This window comes from Euprymna scolopes, chromosome 36 (genome assembly GCF_053919585.1).
Source record: "Euprymna scolopes isolate OS-2025 chromosome 36, ASM5391958v1, whole genome shotgun sequence".
Classification (NCBI taxonomy): Eukaryota; Metazoa; Mollusca; class Cephalopoda; order Sepiida; family Sepiolidae; genus Euprymna; species Euprymna scolopes.
Window position 1 is genome coordinate 221798 of NC_136517.1, and position 18491 is coordinate 240288.

Below are 18491 nucleotides of genomic sequence, written 5' to 3' on the forward strand. Positions count from 1 at the left end.
ACCATTGCTAATCATTGCTCACCTCCAGCTTTCCTTTCTCCCAGTGAACTGGCGCAGAATCTATAGATTGGCATTTCACACACATTCGTATTGCCAATCTGACTGCTGCTTTTGTTGTTGCAGGGCAAACTTTCCGGACAAAATAAGCGGTATGTCGCACTCCTGGATGTCCGCTGTTTCTGTGAATGGACATGATCTGAGCCGCATCCAGCTCAGCGACATGCACTACACCAATCAGTGGCTCAAGTCTTGTATCCTTCTTCATGGCATTGAACCATTGTTGTGGTATGGACATTAATTGATCTGTCATGTTGTGAATTGACGCAACTCAGGTCACATCTACTGAGAACTCATATTCTTTCACCAATTCTTTGAGGGTATTCAGTCTCCTTGTAATGAGTGTCTCACTGGCAGTTTTGGTGTGAACTTGCACTTTCCCACTGAAAGTTTCTGACACCCAGTTGTGTACACACGCAGAGTCAGTCTTAATGTGCAACACCTTGGTCTGCCACTGGAGCGACAAGTTAATTCCTCTCAATATGGCATCTAATTTAGCCAGATTAATATGCTGCGCATCATTCTCAAGTCGCAGCCAACAAACGTTCTCCACTACAATTCCATCTCTTTCTAATACCACTCCAGTTGCTAGCACGTTGGCATCAACCCATACGTTCAGTTCCCGGCTGTCCGCACACTAGTCCTCACAAACTGGATTATTCTGTTTTACTGCGTTTAGTCTCGCACATTATATGCCGGAGTCTGTCACCTTGTTGTTCCGGCTATTTGTGATTGAACACTCTTTTCTTTATTACTCCGCATGACACACGCAGCCACACACATACCAGGAGGTGCCCTACAAGCTTTCCACCGAAGGAAAATACAGTCCATCATGTTATGATATTGGGAATTTCTTGGATTGCGTTGCCTCGTTTTAAACACAGGACATAGTGCTCTCTTAAGACTCTCAGTCCCGGCACACATATGCTATTTCCAAGTTGTTCCGGGTCCTTGCATTCTAGTCCGAATCGAGTTAAATGTTCCTGAACTAGAGGCGGGCACAACATCAACATCAGATATCAACAACATCAACAAAGATATCGATGTAAGCTGATGTGGCGTGGGCCACAGCTTCCTCCTGTGATGACACTTGCTAATGATAGTCTTCATTATGAGGGGAGCCACATTCAAGCCAAACCCTAAACGTGTCAGACAGTATCTATTTCCATCAACCTCTGCCGTCTGGTATGGCCATAATGTCTCGTGGACTCGTACTTGGAGATACGCTTTCCGGGGCCCTTTTTGACGCCACTTACACATTTGCAGCACGAACATCTGCATTCGTTGTGAATGTATCTATATCATGGTTGAGTTTGTGGTAATCCATTACTGGTCGTACCTTTGCCTTACTCCGTTGCATCATGGCCATCAATGGAATTAATCCCTTGGAAGGTCGAAGTCTGTCTTCCGGGTATGGCACAAACCAACCTTTGTCTATCGATGCCCAGAGTTCTTTATCATACTCTAGCACTCCATTACACAGTCCTTCAGGTGGGCGGATATCTGCCCATTTCCCTGCCGCTATCTATGCTCGCTTCTGATGGTGAAACGTAGCAGTAAAGTCTGGTTCACTGATGAAGATAGTCATACATATGGAAACTTTCCCAACGCTGATCCGGACTGCACCCATAGGTCCAACAGTGATACCTCTCAATGCTTTTATCGCATCGATTCCTTACAACAGATCAAATTCCAGTGGTTTACCACACACCACCAGAGCATCCATCCTAACATAGTCATTATCGTTTGTTGAAATAGCACGCATGGAACAAGCCTCCAATAGTCAGGACATATACTTTTGCTGTCTTCCAGGATTGACATCGATTCACATATATTATTGTATGTGAGCATCCTGTGTCAGTTAATACCAAACACCGCATTCCATCAACATAGACGACAATCTCCCAGAGTGCTGCATTTACATCTTGGTGGAGGAGTAGGTTGGCGCATGCCTCGTCCCCTTGTTCGTTTCCCGAACAGTCCTGGACCCAGTGTACAACTTTGCCGCATTAGTAGCAATGGGTTACACGTCTTCGGTTATTTCTCGCTATGTGACCCTTGTTTGTGGCCACATTTGAAGCAGTTTACTCCTATGCCAGGACTATCCCCGATAATAACAGCAGACTTACCATCACGGCTGCATCCACGTGAAGGTTTTGGTTCCTGGTTGACATCAACACTCTTGCTATTAGGTCTTCCATGGTTAGGGTCTCAATTTTTGGTGCCTGCTGGAGTTTGATGGAAATGGTCTCAAAGAATCCTATGACAAACTCTAGTTTGGCAAGTTGTTCTTGTCCGACTCCCTCAAAACCAGCCAGTCCAACAGTCTGATATTGTTCACGTAAACGTCCACCTGCTCGCCAACCCATTTCACCATAGTAAACTTCCTGTAAACTGAACCCTCCATCTGTGACTGCTTCCTTTAGTCGAGTCTATATCAACTCGATGTCTAGTTGGTCAATCTCGTGCATTTCTAAATAGAGAGCCAATGCATCCCCCTCCAGATACAATGGCAACAAGCTTGCCAGATCATCTATCTTTTGGAGTTTTGTAACCAACCTTAAATTCTCCCTCACCAGTAAATGGCTTCACCATGTCGCTGCTTGGTCATATTTTCACCATGATAACAGCCAAAATAGCTTGAAGTGTTGAAATTAAAGTTTTAAACTGCCAAATACCATTTCGTGCACAAAAAATATCCATCGTTCTTTTTCACACTAACATGCAAAGTACATACAAAATAACTCTAAGTGAGCAAAAAAATCTTCTCTCCAATCATATATATATTTTTATATATTTTTATATACTCAAATTTGACATATGCAAATTAAGATGTAGTCAAATTTGAGCATATGTCGCATTTTCGTGTCTTATCAGTTTGGTTTCAAGTTTTGAGCGTTGCACACACCACCCTTGTCTGCTTGTTTCCATGACTTGTCTTCTTGGCAGACAACTGATGCAGTCAGTTTATGTCATACTTCAGCAATTCTAAGTGTAGAAAAATATTTCTGAAAGTCATGCAAACTGTGCTGTTTTCTGACTTCATAAACACGTCCATGTGTGTTACACATGGAAATGAAAAAGATGCTCAGAGTTATTGATTGTTAATGAAATGGTTAATGTTGTGTATATATTAAATTAGTTGCTATATGTTAGAGCTTCAATGAATTCAATTCAAGGTGACCTAGTCAATGGCATAATTTATGTGTTTGCAAAAGAATGCATCCTTGTTGAACACTAGATCATTAAAGGGTTAAAACCCTCCTTATACAAGCATATGTTGAACAGTGAAAAGTTTAGGCAGAATAGCATCTGCTTGCATAACCTTCCAAAGTGTGTCACAATTGATAGTTGAATGCAACAGCAAACTCAATAAAATTAATAATTGTCCTTTTTAAACACCAACAATGTTTGAGGATTTGTTTGAAAATTTGATCGATGCAGCCACGGTCAAGATAAAGATATATTGGTGTGGGTTAGTTATGGAGTCAGTTTTGATTGGAATCATCCTTGAAAAATTAAAGCAATTATTTTAGCAGGCTGTCAATCAGGATCATACTACAGTAATTGCTGCAGCAGCACTTATCGTCTTTCTAAAAGAATTTCCTGGTGTCATTGTTGGTCGCAATTTTGTTGTCAAGGACTTTAACTATGCTGATGATATCACACTACTTTGTAAAGCATTTGCTGGTGTTTAGTCTGCTATTAATGAGCTTCAACATGCTACATCGCAGATTAGAATGAAAATAAATGTATGTGGACCAGATCTCATCCCGGCTGTGCTAATAAAAAAAAATGCTCTGCTGAGGTTGCTTCAGTTCTCTCCAAACTTTGCAATAAATGCCTTAATGAATCTTGCTTTCCCGACTGCTGGAAAACCGCTTCTGTGGTACCGGTCTTCACTAAATTATCGCCCCATTAGCCTCCTCCCACTTTTCGGCAAAATATTTGAGTCCTTAGTTAACCAAGCCCTAGTCCAACACTTAATAGCTGCTAAACTCCTGACCGACAAACAATATGGATCCAGGCTAGCCCGTTAAACAGCAGATATCTTAACTGTAGTCTCTGAACATATATACTGTTCACGGGACAAAACAGGGGAGGGTAGAACGGTAGCCCTTGATATATCTAAGGCTTTTGACAGGGTATGGCATGATGGTCTTCTAAGGAAAATTAAATCATATGGTATCACTGGAAGAATACATAATGTAATTGAATCCTTCTTAAGTAAGAGAAAAATCCAAGTTATCCTCGACGGTCATACATCCAAACAATATGACATAAATGCGGGAATACCCCAGGGGTCTATCCTTGGGCCTTTATTATTCCTGAAATTCATAAATGACTTCCCTGATAAAATTGTTTCGGAGATGGGTATATTTGCCGATGACACCACCCTCTATAATAGGCATGAGGGGAAAACAAATGAACACATATTGTTACGACTCGGCTATCTTCATGGGGAACTGTAGAGATATGATCGCAACGATAATAAAAAAATCATTTTTTTTTCTTCTGGGATTAAAACGTAAATAAATAAATACGGGAAGGGATTATCCAAATTCTTCAGAGACAACGGTAAAACATAAGACAGAAAAACACAACTGAAATAACAAACAAAAGGCCGATGGGAATTATGAATATAAATTTATTTATAGCAACACAAAAATAAATAAAAATGCAATTATTTTGATAATTTAAAGAAGTAATGCATGACAGAAACTAAATTGTCTTGATCGAGAGAGAATGTTCAAGAAAAATGCCAGATCTCATTATGACATTTTCTTACTGGTTATTATCGTCTGCTCAGTTCAAACAAAGAGAGAGTAAGGGAGAGAGATAGAGAGAGATTTCGCTTCACTCACTGTCTTAGCGACTTTACTTCGTTCTTCTTATCCGATTTCCTTCGTTCTTCTTCTTATCCGATTTCCTTAAAAAAAAAACTGGCTCCAAATATATCAAATAGACTCCTTTTCCAATGTTTATTAAACGCACCTCCTTGACTTTTATCCACCGCAGTATTACTGCTAATCATATATCTGTTCCCAGTGTCGCCATTGTCGGCTGCTTCCCTCAGCAGCGAGGAGCAGACTGTCTCTTGTGTCCTTCGTAAGCGCGCAGGTTAAAACGCCCCCCCCTCTATATATATATATATATATATATTTTTTCAGCTCCACACAGCCTGCCAGCGTTCACTAGCTGATTTCTTTGGGTTTTTTTTCTTTCCTTTCTTTCTCCTCTACTGTCATCGCCCGTTAGCTATTCTTTCTTTTCTTTTTTTTTTTTGACCACTCTCTATATATCTCTTCATATCCTCTCTCGTTGTGATTGTTTTCCTTTTTTTTTTTGACTGAGCGCAGACAACAATACAATCGATTTCGAACAACATATAAAAGAATGATTAATTACATTTTTTTTACTAAAAATGTAACAATATCTAAGGAAATGGCAGAAACACTAGAGGATGACCTCCAATCTGTAGTGGAATGAGGACAAAAATGGATGGTCACATTCAATGCTGTCAAGACTAAGCTTGTTTCCTTCAGTAACTACAAGAAACCTTTTCTACCACCAATAGCAATGGCCAAGAACACACTGCCTGAAAGTACTTCCTTTAAACTCCTCGGCCTAACGTTTACAGGGAACATGAACTGGAATATATACATTGAGAGCATTGCCAAGGCTGCTGCAAAGAAGGTGAGCTCTCTCTCTCTACCATGCCAGAAAATTACTTACTCTTGAAAGTATCCTGTACCTCTATAAGGCCACCATTTGCCCATGTATGGAGTACTGTTGTCACATTTGGGCTGATGCATCTGCTACTTGTCTCTCACTCCTGGACAGGGTTCAAAAGAGTCTCCAACCTGATAGGTCTTGAACTGTCGTCTAGGCTTCAGCCTCTGTCGCATTCTTTTTTTTTTTTTTTTTTTTTTACACAGTTGTCACCACTTATCAAGGCCCGGAAGCCACTCAGGGATAAGGGTTATTGCAAGTACATTACTTTAGTGTGGAGATTTGATGAAGTGTTTACTTAAGGGGGCGGTTCATTAGGAATTTGTTAACGTTGGACTTGAACACATCCAAGTTGTAGTCAGGTGGGAAGCAGGCAGACGGAACAGAGTTCCACAGACATGCAGTTCTAAGAAAGAAGCTTTGTTCATGAAATCCATGTTTTGATTTAGGCACAGATAAAGAGTGGGGAAAATTTTTCACAGTGGATTCGGTTAGACTGGTGTTTTTCGTGAAAGATTGAACTCCAATCTCTGGTCCCCCCCTCGCCAATCTTTCACACATCCCTCTACCTGTTCTACAAATACTTTAATCGTGAATGCTCTGATGAACTGCAAGCACTTGTACCTCCTCGATGTGACTACCCCCGACAAACCTGACAAGCAACAAAGTTTCACCCCTTTACAGTAGAGATCCCTAAGTGTAAGAAAGCCTTTTACTCCAATAGTTTCTTCCCCAGAACTGCAAGTCTTTGGAACTCCCTTTCGGGATATTGCTTTCCCAACTGTACTGATATGCAGAAGTTCAAGTGTAATGTGAACAAACATCTTTCTACTCATCTCCCCGATAGTAGTCCCCTACTTCAAAGTGGCACTTGCCCTGTTTGGGGTGAAAATTGAATTAAAAAAAAAAAAAAAAAATGCTTGAGAGTTCAGCTATGGAGTAATTGTGTTAGCTCCTCTATTATAGGGTTTGAAAAGGTGATATGATGGAAAAAGAAAAACCTGTCTAGTGGCAGTTAGATCTAAAATTCAACTTAGACCCCTGTATCTATAGAGTTTGCCATTGAAACAGCAAGTAACCTGAAATCACCTAAGTGGACTTCAAATTATCTGGCTTGGTCAGTCTTTGTTAGAAGGATGGAGCCATCTTAACCCAATCTAGGTGTATGTAAGTACAATGAATCCAATCTCAGAAGCAAGACATTCAGAGTTTTGAAAATCTGTAAATTCAGTAAAACCTCAATCCTCAGTTGGTCGTCTTCAACATCCCCACACAAGCCAGATTACTATTCTACAATGTGCTATTTAAAGAGTTTTACTGTTGAAAACCAGAACATACCACCTCCAACACGAATTACAGTAACTATCAATTTCACACCTGCAATGCTGTGTCATCACTTAAAAATAAACACAATTAGGACTCCCCTGATTTCAATTACTCTCCATCAGACGTCTGTGATACCTGAACACCTTCTCTGGGATTAGATTCATTAAAACTGCACTTAAATTTGCATTGACCATTCCACCATTCTTTCTGAGCAAATTATTGAATCCTGAATGTTCTGAAGTATAGTGTGCTTACATTTTCAGAGTTTTAGACGTCATAGCTCATTGTTCATGTGTTCTAATCGACTTTCCTTCAGTCAAAATGAGCAGGATAGTTAAGACTCTTGTTGCTGCTTTTTGTGAAGTTAAATAAATGTATTTTATAAGGGGAGAGAGGTAACATTTTACTTAAAAAAAACAACTGTGTACTGCCTTCCAAATAACGTTAAGAATTAGAAAATCTTCTATATATTAATTAGTGTTAGGATGATTAATTGGAAATCTGGAAAATCAAACCTTTTTGGAGTATCAGAATCGATATCAGAATCGGAAACATTTGTACCTATTATCTGAGGCCAAAAACGATTATTTTATCTTTTTTCATTTGATTTTGTTTTAAGAAAAATCTTCCACTGCTGGTAGGAGTAATAAAATAATAAATGTTTATTGATTTAGACTTCCAATAAAACAAATCTAAAGATCACCTCCTCACAAGTGTGTTTTGAGAAAATATATGCACATTTTAGATGTGTTTTACGATAATTACCATTTTATAGTTAACAAATTAAAGAGATATAAAGGATCAGAATCGAGAATTGTATCAGAATTGGGGAAAAATATTGGAATCCTCCCATCATTAATATTAATACCATAGTACCTTTAACATTTGTACGCGTGTCATGGTTTCCAGATTATGAATTATTTGATTGGGAGATCCTATTTATTAAAAAGGATGATAGGTGATAACATACTATGAACATTAAGTTAGTATATATATATATATATATATATATAATATATATATATATATATATATATATATATATATATATATATATATATATGCTAATTTAATTTTCGTAGTATGTTATCACCTTTTATCCTCCTTTTTAATAAATAGGATCTCCTAATCACCCAAGACTCAAAAAAAAAATGTCGCTTTTGGGCCATATGTCAAACTAAAATATATCTTCTTGGTCTTCTCGCTAGGATTCAAAGGTAATATCTGTTCTGTCTAAAGATAGTATAATGATATTGTGGGGTTTCTGTTCGCGCTGAGTGTCCACACAATGGAAACATGTCACACTCCTATAAGAATATTGGTAATAAACTGTAATAACCAGATATATTCTGACATTATATCAATCAGATTACCTAAATGCTTTTACAGTTTTAACAAGAGTTACAATAGTATCACAAGGTCTCCATTCACGCTAAACGTCCACAGAATGCCCAGCAGCAATGTATTGCATATGGAAGATGCTGCTGTGGAATTTCTACATGTTCTACTAGTTTTTATAAATATTGAAATATGTTAATTCTCACTCCTGACATTTTTTTCTCATCATTAACTGCCTTTTTATAAGAGTCTTGCCTTTAGGCTGAATCGTTAGAATCCAGTCTGTAGTAGAATGGGGACCAAAGATGGATGTTTACATTTTATGCTAAAAGCTCCTTTTCTTTAACAATTATATAAAAAAATTTTAATCACCAATTGCCATGGCTAATAACACTATGTGAGAGTCCAACATTCACATGCAACATGAATCGGAATAAATACGTAGAAGATACTGCAAAGAGAGTAGGTTCCTTCTACCAAGTTCTAACATCTGCCAATATCCTATACCTCTACAATTACCGTATATATTTTCATAACTTAATTGCCATATATATTTTCCTAGCTTATATAGTACTACCTGGGTGCCCGGCATAGCCCTGGTGTTTGGAGATGTGTGGTGAGCAAAAAAAAAAAAAAGTGGTAGTAGGCAGGCAGGCAGGCTCATACCCCTACCGAATGGAGGAAAAAAATGTGAAAAAAAACATGTCTTTGCCGTGGCATCCATCACCAAACCAGAACTGGCAAAGGTTTAAAGTTAATCGAAAAGAGGGGATGACTTTTGAAAATATCGGCGAAAAAAGTGACCCCCACCCTGTAGAAATGTGCCCAGTTGAAAGTGAAGGAATTAATGTTTTTAACCAATTTTTCAATGTTTGTCATCCGAAGGTCTAGCTTCAAAATGATATTGATCTTGTGAAAATCCGTCGCCTCTGTCAAAAGTTTTAGGCAGACATACAAACATACATACATGCATTTGAACAGACAGGTGAGATTTATATTATAGATGAGTGTGGATGAATGTAAAAAAATTAGAAATCAAAGTGATTATTGATTTAAAATGCCAAAGTTGTTATATAAACAAGATATTTGAAAGAATTTGAACTTGCTCCAATTATGAATTCACTTAAATTCTTGAATTAATCTCTCTCATTCTTTAGACATGAGAAAAAACAAATTACTCATAATTTGTTTCTTAACAGTACATTATAGCATTCACAAGCTCTATGTTCAGAAAGCAAAATTAGCAACCACTAAAATTGTAAAAAAATTTAAATAACATAAAAATATTTGGATGGGTTTAGTAGTACACAAGTTGGCTTTTTTTTAGCAATTATAATTAGGTTGTCTCAGATACATGCATATACACAACACCAGTAACTATCCTCTCAAGCTACTGTCAATCGTCATGGTATGTGCCTGGTTTTGTTAGGATAACAAAGGCTTTCACATGATACAATAATAAAATAAATGAAGGTCCCAAGATTCTGATTTAAATGTAAGGTAATGGTGCATAAAACGAGGCCCTAAGTTTCAAAGATGGTGGCAGGTCTGTCAATTGAGGTATGGAAGAACAAAATGGACACAATACTTCCGCTGTTCTTCAAAACTGCTTATATATTTGGGCAAAATATTAAGATTTTTTTTTTGCTGATATATTTTTTTAACATATTTACGTTTTTTTTTACAAATATAGTTACATTTTCTTTTTTTAATGTACTATATTTAAATATATTTTGTTTACTTATACTTTATTTAAAACTGTGCGGTCTATTACAATCGCTGCTGATTTAAAAAATATTTTTTATAGTTAACTATAATTTAGGTTTATTTTTTCATACCATTAAAATAAAAATATATATAAAAATACGTAAACTTTCTTTATCATTGGATTTTTAATTGCATATCTTTTTCAATAACTATGTTTATAGTTTGTCAAATTGTTTAGATATTTCTATGTGATTAAAAAAACAAAAAATCAATTGATAAAGTTTACATATTTTTATATATTTTTATTATAAAGGGGTAACAAAAAACATATAGTTAACTATAAAAAATAATATTTTTTTAAATCCGTGACGATCATAATAGACTGAGCAGGTTTAAATGAAGTATATTTAAATATAGTACATTTAAAAAATAAAATGTAAATATGTTAGAAAAAATATATTAACAAAAAAATCTTAGGGTTTCGTTTTATGCACCACTACCAATAATAATTATAAAAGGAAAAAAAAAAAAACTCATAGGATTGGTTCTCCAATACAAGACACCTGTTATATTTAAGCCAAAAGCAATAAACAGTTTCAAAATAACAAAACCAAGTTAGAAATTTAAATGCATAAATGCAGGATAGGAATATAAAATGTAAGATCAAAATCTAATTAAAGAAAATGGATTCAAAGAAACTCGCAAGCAAAGAATGCCTATCTATATACATATATATCCTTTGGAAATGGAACAGTGAAACTTACTGTTGTCTATATATATATATATATATATATATATATAATTAAAATTCAGATTGCATAACAAATTGAAAATTAATTGCAACTTCTTCCAATTTTTGAATTTTGTAATCATGTTCATATTCCTTTATTTTCTTTTAAAGTTAAGTTCTTTTTCTTTTGATGAGTTAAGGGCAGAATAAATTCAAAAATTGATATAATTACATGAATGATTCTATGCTACAAAACAGATGCTGTCAAGAATTATGCTTTTTAAGTACTCAAAGAAATAAATAGTAAGATGGTCAACATCTTGAAATTTGGAATATGGACTTGTCATTTATTTGTATATGTTCTGTAGTTACATCGAGCTTCATAAATTATAGGATTGGTATAAATTAAAGGTGAAATATAATTGAATAAACATATTCCACCATAAACATACATACATACATACATACATACATATATACATATATACATACATACATACATACATACATATATATATATATATAATCTACTGTTATATATAAAAGGAACTTTGTGTGTGTGTTCGTTCTTTACAGACTCGGAAATGTCTGGGCCAATTCTTTTTTATTTCACACTAAGATACTTGATGTGCCTGGGAGTGTTCTTATGTAAGTTTTGTATTGAAATGTATCTGATAAGTATCGATAATCGAACAAATCGAATTAAAGATAGAATTCAGATTTTGACCAAAGTTAAAACTTTTATACAACCTAACATCACAAGTACATTTGAGAAGTTTTATTACACAAGCAGAAGACTCCCACTATAAAATCAACTGTAGATTCTTTATAACACAGGGGTATGTTAGAAATTAGTTGTTTTAGAACACAATTGAACTATGATACTTTAATGAAATCAAGTTGGCTCTTTAAGGCAGGGGTGCATTCAAAATCAATGTTTCTATTTAGAGTACAATTAAACCATGATATCTAATTTTTGCAGTTTAAAATGCACTTAAGAGATTACTGTTGGATTATTCATGCTAAAAATTGAACTTGCTAAAAAAAATTAGCCATCTTTTTTTTTTCTCTTGTTTTCATGGAAGTGTTATTGTAAAGAAACTATCCAAATTATTGTATTTCTGATTTAAATTTTTCCTTTTTATTTTTCTTTCTTTCTTCAGAAGCCGAGATGACATAGAAGAAAAACCAGTACAAAAAAATAAAAAACGATGTTATCGTTGTAATTGCAAATTAGAATTAGCCCAACGCCAAATTGGTTTGTGTCGCTGTGGTAAGTATAAACATATCCAAAAAGATTTATCCTTAAGGTTTTAGAAATTTAGCAGCTCCAACTCGTGGGACTGTTGCCTCTTGATTACACTAATAGCCAATAACATTATGTAAAAGAGATAAATGTCTGCATTAATTCAACTTTTCAGAAAAAAAAAATGTTTCTTTGTAATGTGAAAATTGATTTGTAATGGGAGTCTTAAAGACATTAAATCTGATAATCTCAGAGGGAGATTAAATAGGTACAGTATAGAGAAATGCTGTGTAGAACAGGTGATTGTGCTGGTATGGTTACATTGAAAGAATGGGTGAGAGTGCTTGAGTTAGAGGTAGAAAGTTGAGGTAGCAGGGTCAGTTGACAGGGGAAGGCCAAGGAAAACATAGGAAGTGAAAAGAATGGGCTTCTGATGAAGAGGGATAAATAAAGACCTGGATAGAGATTGTTTAAAAGTCAATTATTTAAAGCCATTCAATACAGCTAGCATGTAAAACAAATGTTAAACCAATGATGATGCAAGCTTTAGTGACAAGTAATTTTTTTTATGAATAATTAAACAAGAAAGAAAATATTTTTTTAAATGATTAGTATTTTGACTACCTTTTGATCTGTATATAAATTTAGGGGTTTTCCTCCATTCTGAACTTGGCAAGTGCAGACGAATGAAAAGATGAAATGATTAGTGTTTTTGTTCCTATTATCAAGTAAATTTCCGATTTAGTTGTATCAAGTTATCTTCTCTTCATAATCAATGAAATTTAGAAATTTTATGGTGCAAAAAAAAAAAAAGGATTTTTATGAAAATCTGAAATGAGTAACCCTCTCTCTCTTTCTCTCTCTCTCTCTCCACCATAACAAGTTTGTCTAACATGAAATTCCAATCTTTGTATTATTCAAACTACTATTTATTCATTTTGGTTATTTTCATGTTTCTGACAATATAACCCTTTTTAGGTGCATCGTTTTGAATTTGGAACCTATATGAAAATTTCAAACTACACCCTTTATTTAATTCATGTGGATAGATTGTTCTTTTTCTATCAGCACATGGTGCTATAGATAAAGGTGTTTAGTTTTCCAGAGGATGAAGGTTCAATCCTCACTATGAACAATAATAGCTAAGAATAAAATGAAAGCTATTAACACTTTTACGTACACATGACTGACAGAAAAGTGTAGTAAGATTACAGATGACATTATTATTACTGTGTTGTGATAAAGGGAGAAAAAATAAAAATAAATTTAAGGCATATTGATTATTTGTTGAATAGAAAAAAATCTTTTTTTTTTATTCAAAAATATAACTTTGTTAAGAATGAAACAAATACAGAATAATATATCTCTCTTTAGCTTTGCACTGTGGTAATATAACATGTCCTCATAGTGTAGTGATAATAGTTACTCTGTTATTACTTTTGGGACTGTTACATTTTGATAACAATAAATGTGACTAGTCTTATATGGTAAGTCTCTGACCAAGGGTCAAACTTCTCGATATCCTTTGAAGATGACAATGATTTTTAGCTTTAAGCTAGATTTTATTTAACTAAATGGAACTCCGATTTCATAACAAAAGGATTTGCTTTAGAACTATGGAAAATGAGAAGATGGTGTGAATCTGTATGGTACAACCTTTTTTTTTTTTTTTTTTTTTTTTTTTTTTTTAACCAGTTTGATACTGTTGTTGGCATTGGTTTCCCCGATTCTTTTGATAATTGGATACTTACAGTGGGGACCACATAAAAATTGTAAGTGACAGTGGTACAGTGGAACTGACTAGATTCAAACTTGACACACCAAGATCGTCAGTATACGTTATCAACTTCACCAGAGCTACCTTTCATGGCTTAGTTGAAATTCTGACAACAATTGAATTTAATTTTAATCTTCAATTCTATTTTTCTATTAGATTCAAGTTGACTATAAGGTCATCACCTGTCAATGAAAGCAGGGCGCATGTCATACTATGTACAGTGGTAATCATCCAGGATATTTACATGCAAATAATGACAACATCAGTCGGACTTGTTACATTAAGAATTTCTTAGCTGCTTTAGGACAGTTGCTTTTGTATAAATAGTTAAAGATGAACTGATGTACTCTTCTGCACTTCAACTCTTTAAAAATTCTTTTTTGTACTATTTAAAGTAATAAAGTTAAAAATTAGTAAAAAAATAGCATTTACAAATAGTTTTTGTTTTTTTAATTAAAACTTAATGACTACAACATTAAAAATAGTTTTTTTACTTACTCTACTGATTGAAACGTTTCAGCAACAGAAATTGTGTGTGTATTTGAGTTTTATTACCAAAGTTAATTTCTCTTTCAAATCGTGAATTTTAGTATAAAAAATTCCAGTATTTGCTAAATACAAAATAATTCTCTTAAAATCTTACAAAGTTATGTCCCTTACTCTTGATTTGTCCCAAAGTCAGTGTTTTGTATTTGAAAACTATCGATGTCATAGAAAAATGGTGAGATCTTTCTATCGATCCAGTAGATATCTCACTGCTGATGCAATTCTCTATCTATATAAGAGCCAGGTACGTCCAAGGATGGAATACTGTTGCCACATCTGGGCAGGAGCTGCTAGAAAGGACTTGGCCTGCCTTGATAGAGTTCAAAATAGACTTCGTAGCCTCGTAGGAGATGTCCTTTTCTCTTCCTTGCAACCTCTATCTCACAGAAGAGATGTTGCGAGTTTGTCTCTGATGTATCGTTATTTTCATGGAAAGTGTTCGACTGAGCTTCAATCTATGGTCCCCCCTCGCAAAACTTTCACAAGAAACATTCGTCTAGCTGTAAACACTATCAATAATTCCCCCCACTCTTTATCTGTGCCTAAACCTAAACGTAGATTCCATGAACAAAGCTTTTTTATTAGAACTGCACGCCTGTGGAATTGTCTTCCATTTTCCTGCTTTCCGGCTGACTACAATATGGTTGTGTTCAAGTCTAACGTAAATAAGTTCTTGATGAGCCGTTCCATATAAGTTATCAAATTTAACAAATTTTCATTACTAATGATTATTATATTGTCCAATTTCTACTGTACACTCTTTAACCCTTATCCTTGAGTGGCCTCTTGGCCTTGATAATGAGTTGATACCTATGAAAAAAAAAAAAGTCCAATGTGAACAAGTTCTAATTGAATCATCCCCCTAAGTAATCCAAGTTTCAAAATTCCCACTGTTTACTATGCTAAAATCACAATGACTAATGTATACCTATTAACCCTTATCCTCGAGTGGCCTCTGGGCCTTGATAAGTGGTGACACCCTTGTAAAAAAAAAAAACATGTTAATGACAATGTTGTTTGGCTATAAACAATCTTCATAATTTGTAGTGAAGGAAGAAGACTAATGAAGAGCAGACACAAGCATCTTTTATATAAATCTAGAAAATGTAATTTATATACTTAATGCTCAGCTTGTTGATCTGATGGTGCTTTGTGCATCTTTGTTAAAAGGTAAAATTATTCCTAAAATAGCAAAAAATTTACAATTTGAGAGAAGTATTTCAATTTAATATTAAATTAAATAAAAAAGAAACATAGTAACCACCTTTCACAAGCTTAATTGAACTCCTTCATTAATTTATATTGGCTCAGCAAATTGGTCTTTTTTATTCTGCCCATGACATGTGTGAATGTATTGTTCATGACCTCCTCTTCCTCCTTTAGAACAATCTGCAAAGGTTAAGGAATAATTCCTACCAAATTTTATGTTCCTAAATACAAAAATCTCAAAGTAATTACTAAACACATCTACACATTAAGATATGAATATCATCAATACTTAATTACATACTCATTTGATGATGATTACTTGTGTTCATAAAGTATAAACAATTACGTTTTCTTCTGCTGCTCAAAGCCTTTATTGCCATGGAAATCAGATTTACTCTGAAGTTTTGGAAAAGGAACCTCTCCTTTTATTGAAAGAAGTGAATACATGTTTAATAACCTCCGAACCAACACTTTTTTACAAAACAATTTTCTCAGTTTTTTTTCACATATTTTGTCAAATATCTTGTCGAGAGCAAACTATTTTAGTAGTAGATCTGAAAAATTTCCACAGATACAAAGAATTATAGAAGCAAAAACTATGAATTCTAGTTTTTGATGGAGAATTGACATCAGAGACTGGCTGTGAAATTTACTTATACATTGCAAAAATTGAAATATGAAACATTCTTTATTTACTGCAAAAATAATTTTGTGTATAAAAAATAACATTTGATTTAACATTCTTCTGTAGTTTTACAGAAGACCCAATTTTTAGAAATGTGTTAAAAAAAAATCTGATTTGAACTAATATGGTTTAAATATATATTAGTTAATTTTGTAATTGTTTTTTTAATTATAGTAGCAGTGTGGAATGCTGCCATTTTTTAAAATTCACTGGAGTCATACGGACACAATTTTAAATAATTGGCTAAAAATAAAAATTTGCGAGGAAAATAACTTATTTTAAATTGAAACCTATATTAGGATTTGTCTATCCTTATTTTCAAAATGTATGAACAAATGAAAGGGAAAATCTAAAACACCTTCATTAGAGAAAACTGGGTAAGTACATCTAATAACATCTGTACAAGATCCCAAGTATAATTTTTTGTTTACAAAATGAAAGTTACTAATAGGATCGCTTCCAAATGGAAAGGTGATTGTATAACAATCGGCGCAAATACAACCATCGCAGTTTTGTATCCTTTGGATTTTTCAAACTACCGTTCTCACCTTGAATGTTGTTTTTCACAATGTTTCAGTTCTTAATGAGGGTGAAGCTTATTAAGGATGTGAAAAGAATGGCAGTTCATAGGAGAGAGAGAGGGGCTGAAATAGTTGCCAGGTTATGGTGTGGACAAAACAAGAAAAAATTGGGGTCAGAGCTCATTTATTTATATTACTAGCTAAGAGACTTTGATAATTAGGATGGAGTCTGATGAGACCTGACGTTAGTGCAGCTTTAAATATATATATATATATATATATATATATATATAATATTTATAATATTCCAAATTTTATTATGTTTATGTAATTGAGAATTTGGTAATTGTTCATATGCCAATAAATTTTAAGTCAGTATAAGGTGACTTAATTTGTAAGCTTCAAAATTACCAGTTTTTGTAATCGAGCATTCATATATTGTTTTCACAAAATCAAGACAACAAAGATTGGATTGATAGCAACAAGTAGAGTATTTTCATTCATATATATATATATATATATATTAATTTTATTTATACAAACATTAATGGCTACATATGTGCATACATGTTTCTGTAATCACCCACGTTGGGGGATTACGTCTTCAGGCCAAGAATTACCGTCGAAAGTGATATTTCCACCAAATACATTTTCCTATTTCGTTTATCAAGTTAGCATCTAACGAAAATGATAAACGAAATAGGAAAATGTATTTGGTGGAAATATCACTTTCGACGGTAATTCTTGGCCTGAAGACGTAATCCCCCAACGTGGGTGATTACAGAAACATGTATGCACATATGTAGCCATTAATGTTTGTATAAATAAAATTAATATACCTGCTCTGTTCACTCATTGAGCACTATTTTGGTAGACACATGTTGTTTCATTGGATGTACTTCTAGGAAACTAAACTCTACTGGCTATATATATATATATATATATATATATATATATATATATATATATATATATATAATGTGTGTGTATACTTGACAATGGATGACATCATAAAGGATGAATGGTAATTGCCAAAAGTTGTGGATTTGTTTATTTGAAAACAGCTGCTATAAAGTCAGACTTCTATATAGAGCTCATTAAGACTATGCCTTAGCCTTCCTTGTTGATCGTAACTATTTGTTAACTTGTAGGATTGCAGGTTTTTACCCCTGATACTGAGAGCATATTAAGTCAGGGGAGATTCGGTGCAGAACATATAACTGAATAAGTGTAGAAGCAACTTGCCACTTTTACTCTGTTAATTTCTTGTTCTGCACCTAACATGTCTTTGCTTGTCATATGCAGAGATGAGATGATCAGAGGACGACTGCTCTTGATGGGGACGCATAGATTTTCACCAAAGCACTGTTATCTGTGTTGTGACCCTAATATTGCTTTGTGCCAAACCTGTCTGCTGTGGATAATTTTGCCAGAAACCAGAGTATCAGATGGCATACCTCCAACATTATAAGTGAAGATTGGTTGGACTTCTTGCTGTTGCGTAAATCAATGTCAAAGAAATTATATATTTAACAAATACTGATCAAACAGGTAGTCAAGTGTGTGTATATGAGAAAAAGAGCGCAAACAGATTTTTCCTTTACCTTGTGCTTTCT

At 34.2% G+C, this 18491-nt stretch overlaps 1 protein-coding gene across 5 annotated transcripts in view; it reads left to right on the forward strand.

The window, feature by feature from the left end:
• Positions 1 to 18491, forward strand: part of LOC145260269 (uncharacterized) — a 196819-nt gene that overhangs the window by 174448 nt on the left and 3880 nt on the right. For all 5 annotated transcript variants that reach the window (XM_080118097.1, XM_080118098.1, XM_080118096.1 and 2 more), the window contains one exon: positions 12055 to 12164. In XM_080118097.1, coding sequence (XP_079974223.1) covers positions 12055 to 12164 — 110 coding nt within the window. The remainder of the gene's footprint in view (positions 1 to 12054; positions 12165 to 18491) is intronic.